Source organism: Lepidochelys kempii, chromosome 6 (assembly GCF_965140285.1).
Source record: "Lepidochelys kempii isolate rLepKem1 chromosome 6, rLepKem1.hap1, whole genome shotgun sequence".
Lineage (NCBI taxonomy): Eukaryota > Metazoa > Chordata > Testudines > Cheloniidae > Lepidochelys > Lepidochelys kempii.
The window spans coordinates 91877273-91900194 of record NC_136385.1 but is presented as its reverse complement, the minus strand read 5'-3'; the positions used below and the strand labels follow the sequence as shown (position 1 = coordinate 91900194).

The window sequence follows — 22922 nt, the reverse complement described above, 5'->3', positions numbered from 1 at the left end:
TGGCTGCTTTGCAGATGTCCATTAAAGGCACATTATTGAAGAAGGCTACTGACATAGAGAAAGTTCTGGTGGAATGAGTGTGGGTCCCTGGTGGGGGTTGTATCTGATGATGGTAATAGCAAAAGTCAATGCAGCCAGGGATCCATTTTGACAGCCTTTGTTTGGATCTGGTGTCTCCCTTAGATCGTTCTGTGATGGAAGAAATAACTTTGGTGACTTTCTGAAAGACTTTGTCCTCTCAATGTAAAAAGCTAGTGCCCTATGGGTGTCTAGGGTATGAAGTGTTGCTTCTTGTTTGTTCCCATGAAGCTTTGGGGAAAACAATGGGAAATGAATGGGATGATTCAAATGAATGATTAAACTATTTCAAAAAGAAAAGGAGTACTTGTGGCACCTTAGAGACTAACCAATTTATTTGAGCATGAGCTTTCGTGAGCTACAGCTCACTATTTCAGGTAGAAACTTGGGGTGTGGTCATAGGGTAACTTTATTTTTTAAAAATATTGTGTATGGGGGATGTGCCATGAGGCCCCCCAGTTCTCCCACTCATCGGGCTGATCTGATAGAGACGATGTAGGCCGCCTTCATCAAGAGGTAGAGAAGTGAGCATGTTGCTAATGGTTCAAAAGGGGGCTCCATAAGGCATTGCAGCACCAGATTGAGGTCCCATGATGGAGTGGGGGCTTGTATTTCTGCATAGAGGTTATGAAGACCCTAGAGAGAACGTTTAATGGTAGGGTGGGTGAACATTGAGAACTCATGCACTTTGTGGTGGAATGTCGTGACTGCCCCAATGTGTACTTTGATGGAGCTCATTGAGAAACCTGATTTCTTGAGTTCTATTATGTAATCCAATACCACTGGTAAAGGAGAGGTACTTACCATTGTTTGCCTATACTGCCATCATGTATAGAATCTCTTCCATTTGTGAAGGTAGGTGTACCAGGTAGTAGACCTTCTGCTGTTTAAAAGAATGTTCCTTTCCTCCTAACAGTCATTTCATTGTCTTGGAACCATGGAGTAGCCATGCCTTCAGGTGGAGTCTTGCTAGGTTCAGATGGTAGACCCGGCATGCACTCAGAGACAGGACATGAGGTAGAAGTGGAGGAGTGTGTGGTGGGCACATAAGCCATCTTCGGGAGGTAAGGAAACCATGTTCGCCTGGGCTACGTAGAAGCTATCAAGATGACTCTGGAGTTGTCGGTCCTTATCTTGTGTATGACTCTGGCTAGGAGAGAGGTTGGAGGGAAAGCATACTGTTGATGTGTATCCCATTTGAGGAGAAAAGCATTGCTGAGAGATCATGGTCCCAGTACCACTCTGGAGCAGAAGTAAGGGCACTTGGCTGGTTTGTCGCAAAGAGATCTATAGTTGGGAACCCCTAGCATCTGAATATGCTCTCAAGTACCCTGGTGTTCATTTCCCACTGGGAAAATGGGAAAACCCATTTCCCACTGGGTCCTGGGAAAATTTTCTGCTCAGTGCATCTGCTGTGGTGTTTTGGCATCCTGGTAGGTAAGAGGTTGAGATGTCAATGTTGTAGCGGATGCTCCAATTCCATAGTTGCATCACTTCTGTGCACAGGGAGTGTGACTATGTCCCTCCTTGGTGGTTTATAAAAGACATACAAGTAACGTTGTCCATCAGCACTTTTATAGCCTTGTTCTTGATCAAGGGTAGGAAGTGTGAACATACACTGCAGATTCCCAATGAACTCCAGTCTCTGTATGGGTGTGAAAGTTGATTTTTGTTTGTTTATCTGTAGACTCAGCTATGTGAAAGAGCTACTGTCTTTTGGATAGGCCCATCATTGGAATATTGATTGTGAGACTCTGTTCTTCAGTTCCCATTCGTGATACTGGGAAAATTGTCTGCTCAAGGTGTCTACTGTTGTGTTCTGGCAACCGGGGAGGTAGGATACTGAAATGTGTATGTTATGGTTTATGCACCAGTTCCAAAACTTCATGGCGTTTCTGCATAGGGAGTGAGAGCGGGATCCTCCCTGTCAATTTATATAGAACATGCAGGTGATGTTGTCAGTCATCACGCACACTGTTTTGTTCTTTATCAATAGGAGGAGGTGAAGACAGGCATTGTGAACTGCGCATAGTTTGAGGAAGTTGATGTGTAACTGAGTCTGCGTAGAAGACCATCTCCCTTGAATTGTATGCTGATTCAGGTGGGTGCTCTAGCTAGTCAACAAGGCATATGTTGTAATTAGCATGGATGCTGGATCCTGGTGAAAGAGGATCCCTGTACATACATTATCTGGTTGTGTCCACCAGTGTAGGAATTCCTTGATTTTTGGTGGCATTGTGAGGCTCCTGTTCAAGCTGTGTTTGTTTGGTACATTCACGGAACATAATTAGCCCTGTAGGCAGCACATGTGCAGTTGTGCGTGTCTTAGCACAAAAGTGATGGCCACCATATGACTCTATAGCTGTAGGCAGGTATGTGCCAATATCCGTGGGCTGTTCGTGACTACTGAGATAAGGTTGGTCAGTGTCATGAATCTGTTAATCGGTAATGATGCCCTGGCCTCTATGGAATCTACGTGGGCTTTGATGAAGTCCAGTTGCTGTACCGGAAATAGGGTTGATTTTTGTTCATTTATCTGTAGCCCTAAATTCTGGAAGAGATGGATTGTCCTTTTGATTGTTTCTGATCGAGAGGGGCCTTTGAGTAAGCAGTCGTCCAGATATGGAAATACAGTAACTCCTCACTTAACGTTGTAGTTATGTTCCTGAAAAATGCTACTTTAAGTGAAATGATGTTAAGTGAAACCAATTTCCCCATAAGAATTAATGTAAATAGGGGGAGTTAGGTTCCAGGGAAAATTTTTTTGCCAGATGATAGACATTATATACATATACAGTATAAGTTTTAAATAATTTTAAACGATTTAATACTTTACTCACCAATGATGATAGTGCACCTTGGTTGAGGAAGGGGTGTAGTGGGATGGGGTGGGCGGAACGGGGCAAGCCCCCATGCTCTGACCCCACTCCCTGGCAGGAGCACTGAGCGGGGCGAGCCAAACAACCTTATAAGGGAACATTGCACGACTTTAAATGAGTATGTTCTCTAATAGATCAGCAACCTAATAACGAAACAATGTTAACTGGGACAACTTTAAGTGAGTAGTTACTGTATTATAATCCCTTGTTTGCGCAAATGTGTTGCCACTACTACAAGGGTTTTTGAGAAGACTCTCAGTGCAGCGGAAAGGCCAAATGGTAGAACTCTGTATTGGTAGTGGTCACTTCCCACTGTGAACCGGAGGAACCTTCTGTGAGCGGGATGTATGGTGATGTGGAAGTAGGTGTCTTGTAGCTTGAGGGTTGAGAACCAGTCCCCCCTTTCCAGTGCTGGTATTACTGTGGCCACTGTGACCATCTTGAATCTCTGGGCTTGTACAAACTTGTTGAACTTTCTGAGATCTAGAATGGGTCTCCATCCTCCATTTTTCTTCTGGGTTAAGAAGTAATACGAGTAGAATCCCTTCCCCATGTGTTGTGTAGGAACTAGTTTCATGGCACCTAACTGTAGAAGATGGTTTACTTCTTGTTGTAGCAGACGCTCATGAGAAGGGTCCCTGAAGAGGGACGGGGAGGGCAGTAGGGTGTGTGGGCAGGAGGTGAAAGGGATGGCATAGCCTGATCTTATGATCTCTAAAACCCATTGGTCCATAGTGATTGATGCCCAAACATGGTAAAAAAGGCGTAATCGCTGGCCAAAGACCTGGTTGGTATTCGCGCTGTCAGTTGAGGGAGGTCATTCAGACCCTCGACCAAATTTTCAAAATTGTTGCTTGACTGATGTGGATTATGACATAGAGGACTGGGTTTGAGAAGCTCCATGTCTCTGTGACCTTTGTGGCTTTAAGAGTACAGTCATTGCTGTTTGTGCGGAAACGAGGTGTCTCTGCTGCATTGATATGGCTGGTAACAGCTCTGTTTTGTCACAGGTGTATATATCCTGAATGTATGGAGAGTCACTTGGGAATCTTTCATCAAGGAGAGGATCTTGTTGGTTTTGGCAGAGAAAAGTTTTTCTCTGTAGAATGGAAGATCTCCAATTTTTACTTAAGAACATAAGAACATAACATAAGAATGGCTATACTGGGTCAGACCAAAGGACCATCTAGCCCAGTATCCTGTCTTCCGACAGTGGCCAATGTCAGGTGCTTCAGAAGGAATGAACAGGTAACCATCGAGTGATCCATCCCCTGTCACCCATTCCCAACTTCTGGCAAACAGAGGCTAGGGACACCATCCCTGCCCATCCTGGCTAACAGCCACTGATGGACCTATCCTCCATGAATTTTATCTACTTGGATGTCTTTCAGAATTCCTGAGGATTGCAGCTATGATGCCCTGCACATTACCATGCTTTGACCTTTCCCTGTGTGGATTGGGAGGCAGTAAGCCACCATGGATCCCAGTAAGGCCACTGTGGTGGAAATGGCACAGGTGGTGGCATCCATGGGTATCCGTACCATCCTTGAGTTTCAGGTCTGGAGTGGTATTCCTGGTGTTCTGGTGGACCTGGTCTGGTAGCTGTGTGGATAGACAAGGAGTGATGGAAGGAGTAGATTTCCCCTTTGTCATCATCATCCTCATCACTGGATAAAGGAAGAGCTGATCTGGGTGGTGTGGTATGTTGGCACGGTACCGCACATGCTGGAGTAAGGTTGGTGCTGAGGAGGCCAGAAGATCTTTATGGCGGAGAAACTGCTGCAGTACCAAGAACATCAGCACCGAGGAGAGTGTTGTCAGCGATACCAATGCCTTTACTGCAGTTGTCGGTGCCGCGGGTCGTGCACTATGCGCTATGGAGGCAGAAGGTGGAGGCATAGACTATAGCGCTGTTGAGATGCTTGGTGCCACATGTTTGAGCGGCTCCAGCAATACTAAGGCAGGGAAGTTAGGTTTCCCTTTTTTGCCTTTTTCTGAGCCAACCTACTTAGGATCTTTTGCTTGCGCAGTACCCATGGTACCAGATGGTCCTGTTACTTCCAAAGTGGATGTCTCTCGGTGCAGTTAGTACCGATGTGGTCTGACAGGTCGGGAAATCTCTCTTTTTGGTGGGTTCTCATGATAGTGATGTGAAAGCCTGTTTCTTTGTTGCCTTTTGGGGGGAGGTGCTCCTTGCTCTGAGAGGGTAATGAGGAACCTCTTTCCAACATTGTCGTTAGAGACTGTTGTCCAGGAGGAGTCTGTGATCCAGGATTGTATGCCAGGCAGAGAGACTTCTCCCTCATGATGCGTTTTAGCTGTAGGTCTCTTGACGTCCAGCATAGGCTTTTAAATTGTGGCAGTGAGAGCACTTTTGTGAAATGCATGTCTCACCAAGGCAGTGAACACACTCTACTCTGAATGCCAGTCCAAGACTGTGATTGACGGCCAGCAAGACAACGTTTAAACCCCAGGGAACTGACCATGCCGCTTAGAATAGGGTCTCTCCTGGGAGGGAGGGTAACTATACTATGCTAAAGGGCATACTAGTAACTAGAACTTAAACACCTAAGATAAGAATCTTTTTTTAAGAAAAGAAAAATAAATGGGGAAGAGGTAGAGTAGTTAACTATGAACTAAATAACTGGGTTATGAACTGCTAAAGTTAGAACTAGACTAAAGAGAAAAGCTCAGAGGCACTGCCAAGTGCTCCATCTCAAGCCGAGGGCAGTAGAGAAGGAACGGGTGGGGCAGGGGTTTGGTCGCACAACTCTATGTAACCGCCAGAAGTGGTGCGAGATGGGGAAAGCGCATGTGTGACCAAACCAGGTACTGCTACTAAAAATCTCCGATTACAATTACAGGGGCAGGAGCTGCGGAAGCTCCCTAAAAGGGGGGAGGCACTGGTGCCCTAACTGTGGCCCTGCTCCTCATGCCATCCCTTCCCCCGAGGCCCACCCCCACGCTGCCCCTTCTCCCGGAGCCCCCCCCCTCGTGCCGCCCATTCCCCAAGGCCCCACCCCTGTGCTGCCTCTTACCCATAGGCCCTGCTCACTTGCTGCCTCTGCTTCCCAAGACCCCGCCCCCCACTCGCTCCTCTCTGCCCCCTCCCTGTCATGACTGGTAAAAAGTGCCCTCCCACTTTTAAAAGTGATGGGGCCATGGCCCTCAGCTCCTCCTGTTCTGGCACCCCTGCACAGGTGTGCAGATTCACCTAAAGTGGAGCACTTACAGGGACACTCCTCAAAGAAGAACCAGGGGATCGTACGAGTTCTCCAAATCTTTGCACGACTGATCCTGAAGGGCATCTCCAAAAAGGTGAGATCCTGGGTAGAGTCCCCACCACCTCAATACTGAGAACTGGCAGAGTTCAGCCAACTGCAGGGCAACCCTCACCCTCTGCCTGCCCTCCACACCATTCTTATTCTGAAGGCTCAAACAAGAGGTCACTGCCTCTCCAGCTTATGAATTTTCTTCTAGGCTTCTACAGTTCAGGCTAGGTTCCAAGTCAGTTTTAAACAGGGGACCGGATTTAAGAGACCATCCCCTCCTCCCTCTCCTATTTCTCCAGCCCCATGTCTGAGCAGACCTGAAATGCTCCCCAGGCTTGGACTGGCCCCTCATTAGCATTCAACCAGGAGATAACAGGAAACAGCTTCTTCCTCTCATAAAACAAAGGCACAAGAGGCAGACCAGTCTCACGAGTTTAGAAATAAGTGTATTTTTGTTTCATTAGAAGTAAGCCCAGCCCCTCAGATCTAGCTGAGAGGTGACGGCTGAGTTTGACATTATCCTGTTAACATCATCTGAGGAGGGCTTAGAAAGATGCTGCCTTCAGAATGGAGTTTTAGATTATGTTGGGATTAATGAGAGTTCCCCATACAACTCAGATAGGTGAATAAACACAGAAACAATTGTAATCTGTTAGTTTTAGAGCTCCACGTTCATTGTGAAGCTATTGTAATGTACATGGCTAGGCCTCTGATGTCTGCTCACTAATAAGAAAAGGAGTACTTGTGGCACCTTAGAGACTAACCAATTTATTTGAGCATGAGCTTTCGTGAGCTACAGCTCACTTCATCAGATGTTTACCGTGGAATACAGACTAACACGGCTGTTCCTCTGAAACCTGCTCACTAATAGTCACTCTGCCCTCCTTCTCCATGCAACCATGTGAAATCGACTAAGAGAAAAGGTGTCACACTACCACTTCACTCCCTTCCAGTCCCTCTGCACTGGTATCAGGGGCTCAGTCTCTGCACTGCTCTGGGCCAATAATCCCACAACTACCTGTACCAGGATCAACAGTGACTCCGGCTCTCCATCTGCCATCTTTTCATGACTGTGGGAGTCAGCTGCTGCCCTATGGCCCTGAGATTGTAGGAAGGGGACTGAAGGGAGGGAGGCGGCCCTGGATAGCTTTGGGATGCTTCAGAGGACAATGGTTTTAGGAGGATATTTCTTGGAACAGATGTGAAACCAAATACTCGCCATCACAGCAGCCCTCCATCTTCTCAAAAAGGGAAATGTAACAGTGGGATTCACCTCCCTTCACCACATCAAGTCCTGCTTCTTTCCAAATTCCTATGACACAAGGCAGATTGTGTTTCCTGCTAATCCCCTTTTGGCAGCGCTGTAGGAAGGGGGCACCATCGAAAGGGCAGAAAGAGGTACTCACAGAATGTCATAACCATTGGTGGCACAGGCTGTGCGCAAGGTGGAGGGTTCTGCTGGGGCAGCTTTGGTCCATGTGGAAGATGCTGGGGTTCTGACCACTGCTCCCTTTAAACAGTCCAGTAAGTTTATCAGATAGCTAGCCTGTTCTGAAAGGATTTATGGGGACGTGTTTGCATTACTATATTCCTGTGCTAGGGTTAGTGGTCAGGTGTCATCAGAAGCAGTTCGCTGGTGCCATGAGGTATTTCACGCCCTGAACAGCCAGGCCAGTCTGAGGCAGAGGTCACTCAAGGTGCCCATTTGAAGTTACTATTCAAAGTCAAGACCACATGCGCAGTCAGTCACAGAAACAAGAGAGAGCCAGAAGGGTGGCAATGAAGAGTGGAATTAACGGGATTAGTGGTATGGAGGACAGGAATCAGCAACAGAGTGTGGAAACCTGAGTGAGTCCTGTTCCCAGCTGCTACTGCTGAAGGATTTGGACAGATTCAGCTGGTCTCACTACACTGACTGTAACTGTAGCCAAGGTTCCCCTGGGGGCTGTGTTATCAACATAAAAATAAATACATTGGTGCTCAACAACCCATCGCCTTCTCAGGCTGCAGAGAAGCCTGAGAGAAGCTGAGGGATCCTGGACAAGGGCAGCAGCTGGGAATCTCACCTTACTGCAGCAAATGCCCGAGTGACTGATACACGCTGTGCACACTAGCCTCCCCATTTATGCTACATTTCCTGTCCTTGTCCTCTATGGTCCCAGGGAACTGGGACCTGCTACCTAGTGATACAAGAATCTCCCACCTCCAGGACAGTTTCTGTATCTATACCTGGGCAAACAATGTGAAATAATTTTTAATTAATCTGCATCTGTTGTGTTCACACCCTTTTTGTATTTGTCTGAAAGTTTTTCACTAGCACAAATGCTAGTGTAAAGTGAATTTTAAGCCTGCACATTTGAATACCCGAGGAAAGCAATTTTTAAACTCTTTTTCCCTGAATATGCACTCAAGAAACTGAATGATAAGGTGACACTTATCCAATCAGGAAGCAGATACAGCACCATGTGTGACTTATGTGGCCAACCCCTACTAAGCAACTCAACTTCAATTTGATATTTCGTGTAGTAAGCCATAAATGAAATTAATGGGAAATGCCATCAAATCTGGATAATAATAAAAAACCTGAAAAAAATCACCATCTGTCTGTTGATTTTCTGCAAAGTGAAAAATTCTGGGGCTGAGCTAGACTGATCACTGACTCTGAAGAATCAAACAGCAATAGTCCTAAAAGGTGCCTTCTCTCACAACTAGCTGGCAAGAAGACTCCATCCTCTCTTCTAAAACACCTAGCCATGGTGGTTTACACATTCATCACCTTCAGGCTAGACAGCTGTACTTCTCTCTTCCTCAACCTAAAGAAGAAATTTATGAAGAAACTACTGATAATGTACCGGGTAGCAGTCTGTCTCCTAAATGGATTAGGTCCAAGACAGCATATCATGCCAATACCCCTCAACCGGCATTAGCTCCCCGTGCGCTTAGGGATCCAATTCAAAGCCCTCAGTGATATGGGTGCATTTTATCTCAAAGACTGACTCTCCTTCAGGAGGGCCCCTGCACCGCCCCATGCAGCTGAATACTCTGGCACTCAGATATTCACAGCTGGGGCCAGATGAATTTCTATAGTATAGGGGTAGGCAACATATGGCATGCGTGCCAAAGGCGGCACACGACCTAATTTTCAGTGGCACTCACACTGCCCGGGTCCTGGCCACTGGTCCCAGGAGCTTCGCTGCTGGCCTGGGGTACTGGCTGCTGGCCCCCTGCCTGCCGGGGTTCCGTCCAGGGCCAGTGCAAGGATGTTTGGCACCCCTAGGTGAAACTTCCACCTTGTGCCTGCCCCCCAGCCCTGCGGCAGCTCCCCGCACCCCCCCCCTCCGCCCTGAGGTGCCCCCCCCCATGGCAGCTCCCCGCCGCCCCTTCCTTCCTTCCTTCCCTCCCTCGGCCCGGGGAGCCATGTGGCAACTCCCCGCCGCCCCCTCTCTCCCTCCCTCCCCTCGGCCAGGGAGCCATGTGGCAACTCCCCACCACCCCCTCCCTTGGCCCGGGGAGCCATGTGGCAACTTCCCTTGGTGGCCCCCCCCTCGGCCCAGGGAGCCGCGTGCAGCAACTCCCCGCCGTGCGGCAGCTCCCCTTGGCCCGGGGAGCCGTGCGGCAACTCCCTGCCCCAGCTCACCTCTGCTCCGCCTCCTCCCAGAGCACGTCGCCGCTTCTCCCGCTTCCCAGGCTTGCGGCACCAATCAGCTGTTTGGCGTGCAAGCCTGGGAGGGAGAGAAGCAGAGCGGGACAGTGTGCTCAGGGGAGGAGGCGGAGCAGAGGTGATCTGGGGAGGGAGCGCAACTGTGCACAGCCCCCCTTTACTTGCTGCAGCCGGCCCTCTCCGTGCCCCCATGCCCCAGCTCACCTCAGCTCCACTGCCTCCCCAGAGCGTGCTTTTGGCCGCCCCAACCTCTTACTGCACCGGCCCTGGTTCTGTCCGCTGGCCCTGCTCAGCCCACTACCGACCCCAGGTCCCGGCCACCGGTCCAGGGGGCTCTGCTGCTGGCCTGGGGTTCTGGCTGCTGGCCCAGGGCTCTGCAGCTGCCTCCAGATGTGGCCCACTGGCCCCTGGGGCAGTGAGGGGTGAAGACAGGGGCAAGAGCGAACACAGCTCATCGCCCCCACCTTAAAAATTGTTCCAGCACCACTGTTCTGGGATATTTTTAAGTTGTGATTTGCTGCTTATCACGCCACGTGGAACAGCGCCCTGTGTTTGACGCTGAGATTAGAATGTACATGCAAGAACTGGAATCAGAATTTTCTGACAGATTTCAAGATTTCCAGCCATTTGGCCCAGTGCTTTCTTTTCTAATTAAACCTGAAAAGTTCAACGAAGCAACTTGGATTTGTCTGTATTTCAGTGGATGGGTGTTGAAGATTTCAAAATGCAGCTCATTCAGTTAAAAAGCTCAGAATTGTGGGCATCAAAGTTTGGAGATCTGCGGCATGCACTTGAAGCTACTGAGAGAGATCATGGGGCCTCTATTCTCACCTGCTGGACGTCCCTGCCAGTGAAATTTAACTGTTTGAAGAAAATTGCGTTTGCAGTGCTTTCAGCATTTGGATCCACATACCTGTGTGAACAGGTATTTTCACACATGAAATTTGTCCTCTGTCCCTCTAGGAGCTGGTTAACAACTGATCACTCAGAAGCCTGTGTGCAGCCTAAAATATCCAAATACATGCCAGACATTGGAAAACTCAGCAAGGAAAAGCAAGGGCAAGGATCACACTAAACTGATAAGATCTGCATTTTAATTTAATTTTAAATGTAGCTTCTTAAACATTTTAAAACTTCCATTTTCAGAATGGAAAAGCACGTTCCTCAGTGCTACCTGCCTCCTTGCCTGTGTTCAGATGCTAAAAATTCCCAGGGAAAAAAGAAAGAGACACCTTTTACACCATGAATGAACAGGCCCTCAGAGGTGACTGGCTCAGATTGAGTAACAAACTGACTAGCCCATAGCTTTGTGGCTTCATCATCTGGACACAGCCAGCTTGAACTCTGTGCCTGCCCCAAAGGCCATTCCTGGAATTGAATAGCTTCACCATAAACTTCAGCACAGGCCATTCACTCAGCAAGCAACAGCCAGGCAGCCTCAGGAGGATGTTATTGCTCTTCTTAATCCCCTGTCTGATTACTTCGCTAGCACACATTGTGTTAAATTCCATTAGGGAGAAAATAGCAGTGGAATAGTTCTCTCTAGGGACCCTCAGTCTAAGGCAGGGTGAATCTAAACTTGGTTCATATAGAGGGACTAGAGTTTTCTCCGGTGGAACTGGTAATATAGTAATGGTTGCCCATATGGTCTGATTTTCAGAGTTGCGGGGCACCCACTACTTTCATTAAAGTCAATGCGGTAGGCGGGGGCCTTGTGGATGTACAACACCTGAGAAAATCAGAAGAACTAGAGGTTAAGATTCCTAATCTGCATTGGTTGCTTGGTTCAGAACCTTGGGTAGTGTCACAGCAGAAGTGACACTCACCTTGTGCTCCGATCTACTATCACGAGTTCAAGTCAGGCTCACAGCATCCATAAAAAACAGTTACTCACCTTTTGTAACCGTTCTTCGATATGTGTTGCTCATGACTATTTCATTGTAGGTGTGAATGCTTGCCACATGCACCAGTGCCGGAAGTTTTTACCCTCAGTGGTATCCGTTGGGGACTGGCTCTGGCGCCCTCTGGAGTAGCGAGCATATGCGCCGGTATAAGGGCGCCACCAGCCCCCTCCCTCCCTCAGTTCCTTCTTGCTGGAACTCCGACAGAGGGAAAGGAGGGTGGGTCATGAAATGGACATGAGCAACACATCTCGAAGAACAACAGTTACGAAAGGTGAGTAACCATTTTTTCTTTGAGTACTTGCTCAATACCCATTTGATTGTAAGTGACTCTCAAGCGGTACCTTCGGAGGCGGGTAAGAGTTCACGGACGTGTCGATTGCAACACAGTTCTGCCAAATCCAGCATCATCCCTGGCTTGCCATCACCTAGATGGCGTAATGCATCGCGAAAGTGTGTACCGATGACCACGTCACAGTTCTACAGATGTCCTGGATGGGGATATGGGCCAGCCAAAGATGACTGATCCCTAGTAGAGTGAGCCTTCACTATCGGTGAAGGCACAGTCTGCATCAACTCGTAACAAGTATGGATGCAGGTGGTGATCCAATTCGAAATCGTCTGAGAGGACACCAGAAGGCCCTTCATCCTGTCAGCTAATGTGATAAAGAGCTGGGTCAATCTGCGGAAGGGCTTGGTGCGCTCCAGGTAGAAAGCTAGGGTGCGCCTGACATCTAGAGTGTGCAGACACTTCTCCTCATTGGTTGTGTAAGGCTTTGGACACAACACCGGGAGGAAGATATCCTAGTTGACATGGAAGTGCGACACCACCTTTGGCAGGAAGGCCAGCAGATGCACCTTGTCTTTTTAGAACACTGTATACGGGGGCTCCAAAGTGAGGGCTTTAATCTCGGACACTCGTCTCGCTGAGGTAATGGCTACAAGGAATGTGACCTTCCACGACAGGTGCAAGAGAGCAAGAGGTCAGAGGCTCAAAAGGAGAACTGGTGAGCCTGGAGAGGACCAGGTTGAGATCCCACTGGGGAACCGGATCTCATAAGAACGTAAGAATGGTCCTACTAGGTCAGACCAAAGGTCCATCTAGCCCAATATCCTGTCTTCCGACAGTGGCCAGTGCCAGGTGCCCCAGAGGGAATGAACAGAACAGGTAATCATAAAGTGATCCATCCCCTGTTGCTGATTCCCAGCTTCTGGCAAACGGAGGCTAGGGACACCATTCCTGCCCATCCTGGCTAATAGCCATTGATGGACCTATCCTCCATGAATTTATCTACTTGGACGTCTTTCAGAATTCCAAGATCCATGCACTTTGTAACCACTCTTGGCGCCATCGCTAGGCCAAACAGGAGCACAGGGAACTGGTAGTGTATCTGACTGATCACAAACCATAGGACTCTCCTGTGGCCGGGATATATAAAAATACGCATCCTTCAGATCGAAGGCAGCATACCAGTCTCCAGGAAGGGAATGATGGAGGCCAGGGAGACCAGGCATAACCTCAACTTTTTGAGGTATTTGTTGAGGTTCTGCAGGTCTAGGGTGGGGCATAGGCCGCCTTTGGAATGAGCAAATACTGGGAGTAAAAACCTCTCTCTCTTTGGTCCGCAGGAACTTCCTCTACTGCCCCCAGTTGTAGGAGGCCTTGTACCTCCTGGCTGAACAGGTGCTCGTGAGAAGGATCTCTAAAGAGGGACAGGAAAGGGGGGTGGGAAGGAGGGACAGAAATTGGAGGGTGCACCCCACTGGCACTGTACTGAGGACCCAGTGGTCCGTAGTTATGGCAGTCCCAGCGGGGAGGTAAGGTAACAAATGGTCAGAAATATAAGGGGTGAGATAGATCCTGGCTGCAGGCTGGGAGGTTGTACCTTCAAATGATTGCTTGTTCTTAGGAGGGGCGTGGCTCGAGCCCAAATGAGACCCCACTGCCAACGGTTGACCTTGGCGATGTCTATATCCCCTGCTCTTTCTGCGGTATGGTTCTGTTCTGGCCGAGCTCGTGAACCTCTGTGTGTGCTGAGGTTTAAATCTCTTCCTAGCATGAGCTGGGGGTTACAGGCCAGGCGAGAAAAGAGTGGTCCTAGAGTCTTTCAGGCCATGTAATCTGTGGTCTGTTTGTTCAGCAAACAGGGCCAAGCTGTCAAATGGGAGATCCTGGATAGATTGTTGGACTTCCGCTGACAGGCCAGATGATTGCAGCCATGACGCCCGCCTCATTGACACCGCCGACACCATGGCTCTGGCTGTGGAATCTGCCGCGTCTGAGGTGGCCTGGAGGGAGGCTCTTGCAATTTCTCTATCCTCATCTAATATGGCATTGAAATCCTGCTTAAAGTCCTGCAGGAGCGAGTCAGTAAACTTGGCCGTGGATTGCCATACATTAAAATGATATCTGCCGAGCAGGGCCTGGTGGTTTGCAATGTGAAACTGTAGGCTGGCTGTAGAATAAATTTTCCTGCCGTACAAGAGTCACTTCGCGCCTTTATTCTTGGGGGTTGAGCTAGGCCGATTCTGCCTGTCGCACTTGTTGGCCGCCACGACTGCTAGCGACCCGGGGGTGGGGTGCGTGTACAAATAATCGAACCCTTTTGCAGGGACACAATACTTGCACTCTGCCCTCTTGGACATTGGTCGCAAGGATGACAGGGTCTGCCACAGGGCTTTTACGATCTTGACCACCCCATCATGGACGGGAAGGGCCACCCATGGACAGGGCTGCTGTGGCCAGCATGTCAAATAGGGAGTCCGCTGGTTTGAACATCTCCTCCGCCTTCAATCCCAGGTTTGCTGCGACCCATTTAAGAAGCTCCTGGTGGGCTCTGACATCATCTTGAGGCACCATCTGCAAGGGGCCTGCTACTTCCTCATCAGGTAATGAGGAGGAGGAGACCAGCCCAGGGTGAGGGGCGGCTTCCGTGTTCCTTGCCTGGGGAGCCACATGTCCTGGAGGGAGTGGTTCCTGGGCCCCTTGGCTTAACCCAACATCCAAGCTCTGGGGTATAGGGGGGTGAGACACTGATGTTGAAGGTCTTTCTGATGCCTCTGAGACTGATGATCATAATGGTCCCTTCTGACCTTAGTATCTATGAATCTATGACTGGTGGGTCTGAGGACTCCCAGCTTAGGAACGTGCTCATGGGTTATACCTCTAGCAGGGCCCCAGCCTTTGATCCTGTGGCCAAGTACTTGTAGACTGGCCCTGGGGAAAACCTGCTGACTGCAAGTGGTGTTAGGTCTCTGAGGGCCAGCAACTCCTCACTCTCAGAGCCTGAGGAGGCATAATCTTCCTCAGGTGACCAAATTGGCATCACAATAAGGTAGACTTCCCTGCTGTATCTGGCAGCCTTGCACCTGCCATTCGGGGAGCAGTACCAGGAACCTGCCGAGTCATGTTGCGTATCCAGTGACCAACAGTATTGTGCATAGGCCCGGTAATAATGTGGGGAGTGATATCACTTGCTCCGAGGACGGTGTGCAGGCTCTGGTGACCAGGACCGGGAGCACGGGGACCGTCCATGATGCTCTGATGATCAACGACCAGCGTTGGGGCTCTGGCAACCGGTGTTGGGACAGTGGTAACTGGCAAGGTTTGGAGGAGCGGTGCCAGGACTCCTGAGAGCACCAAGGAGGCTCTGGTGAGCAGTGCTTGGGAACTGGTGAGCAGTGCCTGCCAGATGACTGTTGCTGGGGTTCCGGGAACTGACGGCATGCCTCTGCAGCCCAGTACTGTGGGTCCGGTGATTCATGTCGGAATCCCGGGGATTGGTGCCTGGAGTCTGGCATTCTGTGCTGTGAATTCATCAACTGGTCACGGGTCTGTGATCCAGAGTGCAGCTCTGGAGGTTGCTGGCACGGCCCTGGAGACTGAGATGGGGCTGGGGTACAGTGCCACGGGGGTCAATTATGTAGGGATGCCATTAAAGGCTTTCGCCTTGAAACGGATGGGAGGGAGGGGTCCTTGGGCCTCTCTTCCCGAGGAGTAGGTGGCACAGGGAGGGAGAAGATGTCTTTTGCCACTTGAAAGGCTTCCGGGGTGGATGGCACCATGAGGTACCACGTGCCTCTACCACTCCCCAATGTAGGAGGCAGATCGTGGGGTGGGCTAGGTTCAACCAGTGAGGCTGCTGCCTGACTGGGTTCCAGAGATGGCGAGATAGTCCAAGCCAGTCTAGGCTCCACTTCTCCTTTATCCTTGCCCTTATGGATGCCCAGGAAGCACCCCCTTCCCATGTGTTTCTTATGCCTTTTGGCTGGTACCGGCAACGGGGATTGGCACCGAGAGAAATTCAGTGCCAGGGGGCACTTCTCGTCAATGCCGAAGTACTAGGTACCGAGTCCGAATGTGCCGGCTCCGAGGCTGGTGAAAGTGCTGACTTTATGAGGAGCATGTGCAGACTAATATCTCTTTCTTTCTTGGTCCGGGGCTTGAATCCCTTGCAAATGTGACACTTTTCGCAAATGTGGGATTCACCCAGACACTTAAACAGCTTATTTGTGGATCGCTGATTGGCATGGGCTTCTTACAGCGATTGCAAGGCTTGAAGCCCAGGGAGCAGGGCATGCCCCGTCTCTGGGCTAAGTCCCTCAGGGCACTAGCTATCACTAAGGTATACTAATCTATTAAGCAAAAGAAAAGGAGTACTTGTGGCACCTTAGAGACTAACCAATTTATTTGAGCATGAGCTTTCGTGAGCTACAGCTCACTAAGGTGCCACAAGTACTCCTTTTCTTTTTGCGAATACAGACTAACACGGCTGTTACTCTGAAACTAATCTATTAAGAACTGCTAACTATCAACTAACTACAACTATTTACAAAGAAAAAAATTCAAAGAATCACTAGAAGGAAACCACTTGCTAGAGCAAGGGGAGCGACACTGGCAGTAAGAAGGAACTGAGGGAAGGGGCCAGCGGCACCCTTATACCAGCGCATATGTGCTCCACTCCAGAGGTTGCCAGAGCTTGTCCCCTATGGATACCATTGAGGGTAAAAACTTCTGCCACTAGTGCAACGGTGAGCACACACACCTACAATGGAATGGACATGAGCAAGCACTCAAAGAAGAACTAGTATTTTATTACAGCTGCAGTACCACCTGCAAGTGGATTCTTATCTGAGCAGATTGGTTGCCAGCTTCTATAAATGCCTATGTTTCTCACTTCCACAGAACCTCAGACTCACCTTCTCTTGGATTACCTGCCTCTCTCACTCTTCTTCTCTTTGCTGAGCACCGAGGTCTACTACCCCAGCAAGGCTATCAGAGTTACCTCTGAGGACAGAGGAAGAAGAATGGTCTGGGAGTCCAATGGCTGCTGTTACCTTAAACTGGCCCTGCCTGCACTGTCTTTCTCTTTTTCTGCCCTACAACTGTGCCACTGGATCTGGAACGGCTGGAAAAAGATTTGGATCTGGCGAATATAAGCTGGGGGCCAACTTCCAAAGGACCTGGAAAATGGAAAAGATGGCTTAGCTTGGGGCTGTCCCTCCTTCCCTCTGCACAGAAGCCTCCCCACTACTTGACCCTCACATCCCTTATGCTAACAACAACCAGAAGGCAGCAATAGCCCAGTGGGTATGTCTGGGACAGCAGGGACCCAAACAGCTTTTCCATGTGTCTCTGTTTATGGTAGTGTGACTGCAGACCCATCCAGCCCCAAAGGATTACAACATACAACAGTCCACGCAAGAGATCCACTTCCTAGACACTACAGTGCAAATAAATGATGGTCACATAAACACCACCCTACACCAAAAACCTACTGACCACTATACTTACCTACATGCCTCCAGCTTTCATCCAGACCACATCACACGATCCATTGTCTACAGCCAAGCTCTAAGATACAACCACATTTGCTCCAATCCCTCAGAGACAAACACCTACAGGATCTCTATCAAGTGTTCTTAAAACTACAATACCCACCTGGTGAAGTGAAGAAACAGACTGATAGAGCCAGAAGAGTACCCAGAAGTCACCTACTACAGGACAGGCCCAACAAAGAAAGTAACAAAACGCCATTAGCCGTCACCTACAGCCCCCAACTAAAACCTCTCCAGCGCATCATCAAGGATCTACAACCGATCATGAAGGACGATCCCTCACTCTCACAGACCTTGGGAGACAGGCCAGTCCTCGCTTACAGACAGCCCCCAAACCTGAAGCAAATACTCACCAGCAATCACACACCACACAACAAAAACACTAACCCAGGAACCAAACCCTGCAACAAACCCCAGTGCCAACTCTGTCTGCATATCTATTCAAGGGATACCATCATAGGACCTAACCATATCAGCCACACCATCAGGGGCTCATTCACCTGCACATCTACCAATGTGATATGTGCCAGTAATGCCCCTCCGCCATGTACACTGGCCAAACCGGACAGTCTCTACACAAAAGAATAAATGGACACAAATCTGACATCAAGAATGATAACATTAAAAAACCAGTAGGAGAACACTTCAATCTCCCTGGACACTCAAAAACAGACTTAAAAATGGCAATTCTTCAACAAAAAAACTTCAAAAACAGACTCCAACGAGAAACTGCAGAACTGGAATTAATTTGCAACTGGACACCATCAAATTAGGCCTGAATAAAGACTGGGAGTGGATGGGTCACTACAAAAACTAATTTCCCCCTGCTGATGCTCACACCTTCTTGTTAACTGTTTGAAATGAGCCACCTTCATTACATTGGCCTCATTAGCACTACAAAAGTGATTTCCACCTCTTCTTGTCAACTGTTGACAATAGCCCACTTCCACCTTAATTTAATTGGCTCGTTAGCACTGACCCCCCACTTGGTAAAGGCAACTCCCATCTTTTCATCTGCTGTGTATTTATACTACTCTGTATTTTCCACTCCATGCATCCGATGAAGTGGGTTTCAGCCCAGAAAAGCATATGCCCAAGTAAATTTGTTAGTCTCTAAGGTGCCACTAGGATTCCTCTTTGTTTTTGTGATACAGACTAACACGGCTACCACTCTGAAACATACCCACAGATATACACTGGCAGGACAGACATGTGAAAGAGGCTTAGAGCCTCTGTTTTAAATCTTGGTCCCAATGATGTCAATGGGAGTTTTTTACATTGACTTCCATTGAGCCAGTATTTCACCTTCTGTATGTTGGTGTCTGGCTGGCCTTCTCAGACAAGTGTGCCTCTTTCACCCTATCTTATAGATTAGAAAGGGCAGGACTCATCCAGGAGCAGTCTCTACAGCCTAGCAGTAGTGGAGGAGGGAGATGCAGCTCTAAACCCTGCACAGATACTACCGTATAATCAAATGTGCAGAAGGACCTCTCCACTGGCTTCTTTGATTGACTTTTGAGTTGGGAAAGGCTATCAAAGCCCTGCCCACTAGGGAGCAGGACCAATCCCAAGGTGCTCCATAAGTTTGCCCAACTAATACTCTCCCGAACCCATCTGCCCCAGTGGACTTGGTTGTGCTGCTTCCCAATTCACTACCCTGAAGGTTTCCACGTCAGAACCTAATAAACTGAGTTTGAATGGGCCAAGCAGAGAGTGAATGCTCCTCCTGACACTTTAGAATCCATGTGTAACTTTCACGCTGAGAGATGGAAGGGAGGGTATTTTGCCTGCATCCTCCCTTGCTGTCCCTGGGGCTGTGCATGGAACTGCCCTGTTTAGTCTCTTGCCTTTCCAGATTACTATCCATTCTACTTCTAGAATGAGTCCCTCAGAACAACCTCCCTTCTCCCTTGCCCAAAGTCATGCCATGTTGTATCTGATCTAGACTGCATGCTCCTCAGGGCAGGGCTCATGTCTCCAATCTCTCTAGCACATGTAGGGCACTACTCATAAATGAAATGATAACCAATCAAACCTTATGATGAGAGAAAGAAGGGCTACAGAACAAAGAAGGTACTGGGTTGCAGAGGGAGAGGAAGAAAAATGGCTTAGTCCCTCAGACACCTGGAAGAGGGGGGCCTAATGTTGAACTGGACAAAATATCTTCCTCTCACATTATTAAGAGCAACAATCACTTCTCTCCAGCTATTCTGCTCACTGAAATAGCACACACTACTCTTGGAGCTGTAACACTTTTCTTCCGGGGCAAGGAGAAGGCTTTAAGTGGCTTACCCAGCAAGTCATGCTTCCATTAGCCCTCTCTCAAGCTCTGTTGCTTGAGCTTATACAACATGCTCTGGTCTAAACTCTTCATTTCAGATTCAGAGAGGCAGGTTTGCCCTGGGTCAGCTAGCCACATCCTGCAGGAGAGGACTCAGATTTCTACCTCATGTGTTCATTTCACCTTGAACACTCCCAGTATGAATGGTTACATCCCTCCCTTAAAGAGGACCTCACAATTACCAAGAGATCCATACTATCTAGCTTACATTTCCTAAAGTTTTAGGCTGTTGCTGTCTATTGTCCATTTACTGACAATTCCCCACACACGTGCTCTGCATTAATTCCTGGAAGATGCTCACAGAAATAGGGAGGGGTTGCTGCCTGCAGTTACAGTAGATACATACAGGATCAACTGAAGGAGCTACTTTCAGCACTGGCCAGAGTGGAGTTGGAGAATACATTTTAGGTAGAAGGTTTGCTTCCTGCAAGGCTGAAGACTGTAGGGTGGCAATGGCGGGAGCTAAGGAGGGAGCAACCGAGAGAGAACAACAGAACAGAGAAGAACAGTGCTCAACAGACTGGCATGTTCATGCAGGATAGCATAAATCAGCTTGGTCATATCATAGTCACTGAGTTTTCTTTTTCCCTAGGGGTACTCCACCCCCGCTTTGCCCCAAGACCCTCCCCTGAGGCCCCACCCTCATCCTGCCCCCACTCTGCCCCTTCTTCAAGGCTCCACCCTCACTCCTCCTCTTTGCACCCCTGCTCCACCCCTCCCCGAGGCCCCGCCCTCGCTCTGCCTCTTCCCTCCCTCACTCCAACCCTCCCCCAAGGCCCTGCTTGCCCACTGCTCACTGCTTTCCACCCTCCCACAAGTGCCTCCCTCAGCCGCTTGAACAGCTGATTGGTGGCAGCTGCCCAAACAGCTGTGGCTAGTGGGTGCTAAGCACCCACTATTTTTTCCCATTGCGTGCTCCAGGACTAGAATCAGTGTCTTTGGGTCAGATCCTGAGGACTGGGCTTTTAATCTGTAGACCTATGTATATCATGGCCCCAAAATTCTGCAGCAAACAGGTCTTGAGTTGTGCAAACTAGAAATTCTGCAGCAACTACATATACATGAAAATAGTGAAATTGTGTTATTTATTCATATTGAATCTCATTTTACACTGTCCACACCCACACTATCAGGGCTGAGTGGGATGCAGATTTTTCTGTTAACTATTGTAAAAACTGCTGGTAGGAAAGCCGGAGGCTTTGCAGGTGGTAAAGCGTGGGAGGCAGTTTGGAATTGCACAAGAATTTACATTAGCTATTCTGAAGGATCAGCAATGAAATTGTTAATGTTAATATTGGAAATGTCATCTTTAAATTTTAGAGCTAACCTCCCCACTGGAGATGAATGGGGCAGGTCACTTCTTTTTGAGCTATTGTTTCAGGCTGTGCAGACTCAGGCAGAAATCACTGCATCAGAGACACTCATGTCATGTTCTCATGGTTTTCTCAGCAACCATAAGGGCTAAAAATATAATTCTTTAAAAATTAAAGCTCAGATTCTGGAGCTCAATTCTGCTACAAATTCCATGGCTGCAGCATCACAGAATACACAGGGCCCTGGCAATAATATCATATACCGTTTTGGTTCATCTAAACCAACAACATATCTGTTCTGCAGACACTTTTGAAGCAGTGGAAAAAGATCAGATTCTTGTTCCCTCAACACCAGTCCCAGAGAAACCTCTTTGAATTAAGCAGTCATGAACCAGAGAAGTAAGAAAATTAGAGAAGACAAATCCATAGGACATCCCTAAAGTAACCCTTTCTGGACAGAGAGGCTTTATTGCAAGACAGAAAAGTAAAAGTAAAAAATGCCTTGGCCTTTTAAAGGCTAAACAGAAACAGCAGAATGTGCCTCAGCCAAAGCTAAAAGCAAAGGTGGCTCATTTTAGCCAAGCTCTCCCTTCAACTCTGCTTCTAGGGATCCTTCATCTCCAACTCTCCTTGCCAGACTCAGCCCCAGCTCTCCCTCGGTAAGTCCTTTTTACAGTGTCCCAGGAGGAATGAATTCCACCCTCAGATGGCCCCAGGGCTGCTACTTGCAAACCACTGCACTCAGGGTAAGCAACTGTGTCTTTTTCTCTAGCCAGAGGGTCGGCCTCTTCCCTGCCAACTGCTGGAGATCAACACACTCCATCATTACATTCCTTTACCCGTCTCTCCTTGTCTGTGGGACCTGTACTCACCTGTGGATTTTGTGCCTGGCTCACAGGATGCTGCACTGCTAAGGCTGTTCTGAAATCCATTCAGCTGCCCTTCTATAGAAGTTACCCTGGCAAATAAAATCACTGAATTAGAACGAGATCAGCATGGAAAGGCCAGGCCAGTGCAAAGGTTTAGCTGCCTTGAGAGACACTAAGTCATATAGGCCACTGGGGCTCAGAGATGGGAGCCACAAAACACGACCTGAATGTGGGAAGAAATGTGCAATGCCAGCAGGAAGCTCCAAAAAGGCAGAAGGGAGATAAGTGAGCCCACAGGCACTTTCAAGAGCCACTCCTTCTATATGCAGCTTTTTGTCCTGAGTGCCCCTGTGCCTGGCTCTGAGAGAAGTAGAAGTAGATGGGAAGTGAAGGAAAAAGCATTTGGTTCTGAGCTGCCAAGTCACAAAACACACTTAACAGTACCATGGCGTCCATACTACTCAGTGCTCTGAAGCAGAAAAGAAAAAACAGTTACTCACCTTGTAATTGTTGCTCTTTGAGATGTGTTGTTCATGTCCATTCCAATTAGGTGTGCGTGCACCATGTGCACAGTCATCGGAAACTTTTCCCTTAGCAGCTCCCGTCAGGTCGGCTAGGGAGCCCCCTGGAGTGGCGTCTTCATGGCACTCAATATATGATCCTGCCGACCTGACCCCCCTTTCAGTTCCTTCTTGCCGCCTACTCCAACAGAGGGGAAGGAGGGAGGGTATTGGAATGGACGTGAACAACACATATCGAAGAACAACAGT

At 48.7% G+C, this 22922-nt stretch overlaps 1 protein-coding gene across 11 annotated transcripts in view; it reads right to left on the bottom strand.

The window, feature by feature from the left end:
• Positions 1–22922, bottom strand: part of TTLL5 (tubulin tyrosine ligase like 5) — a 210238-nt gene that overhangs the window by 6912 nt on the left and 180404 nt on the right. For 8 of the 11 annotated variants that reach the window (XR_012159502.2, XM_073349243.1, XM_073349238.2 and 5 more), the window contains one exon: positions 22156–22241. The exons of the other annotated variants lie outside the window; for them this stretch is intronic. Coding sequence is in view for 7 of the 8 variants with exons in the window: in XM_073349243.1 (XP_073205344.1) it covers positions 22156–22241 (86 nt within the window). In the remaining variant the exon portion in view is untranslated. The remainder of the gene's footprint in view (positions 1–22155; positions 22242–22922) is intronic. 11 annotated transcript variants of the gene reach the window in all.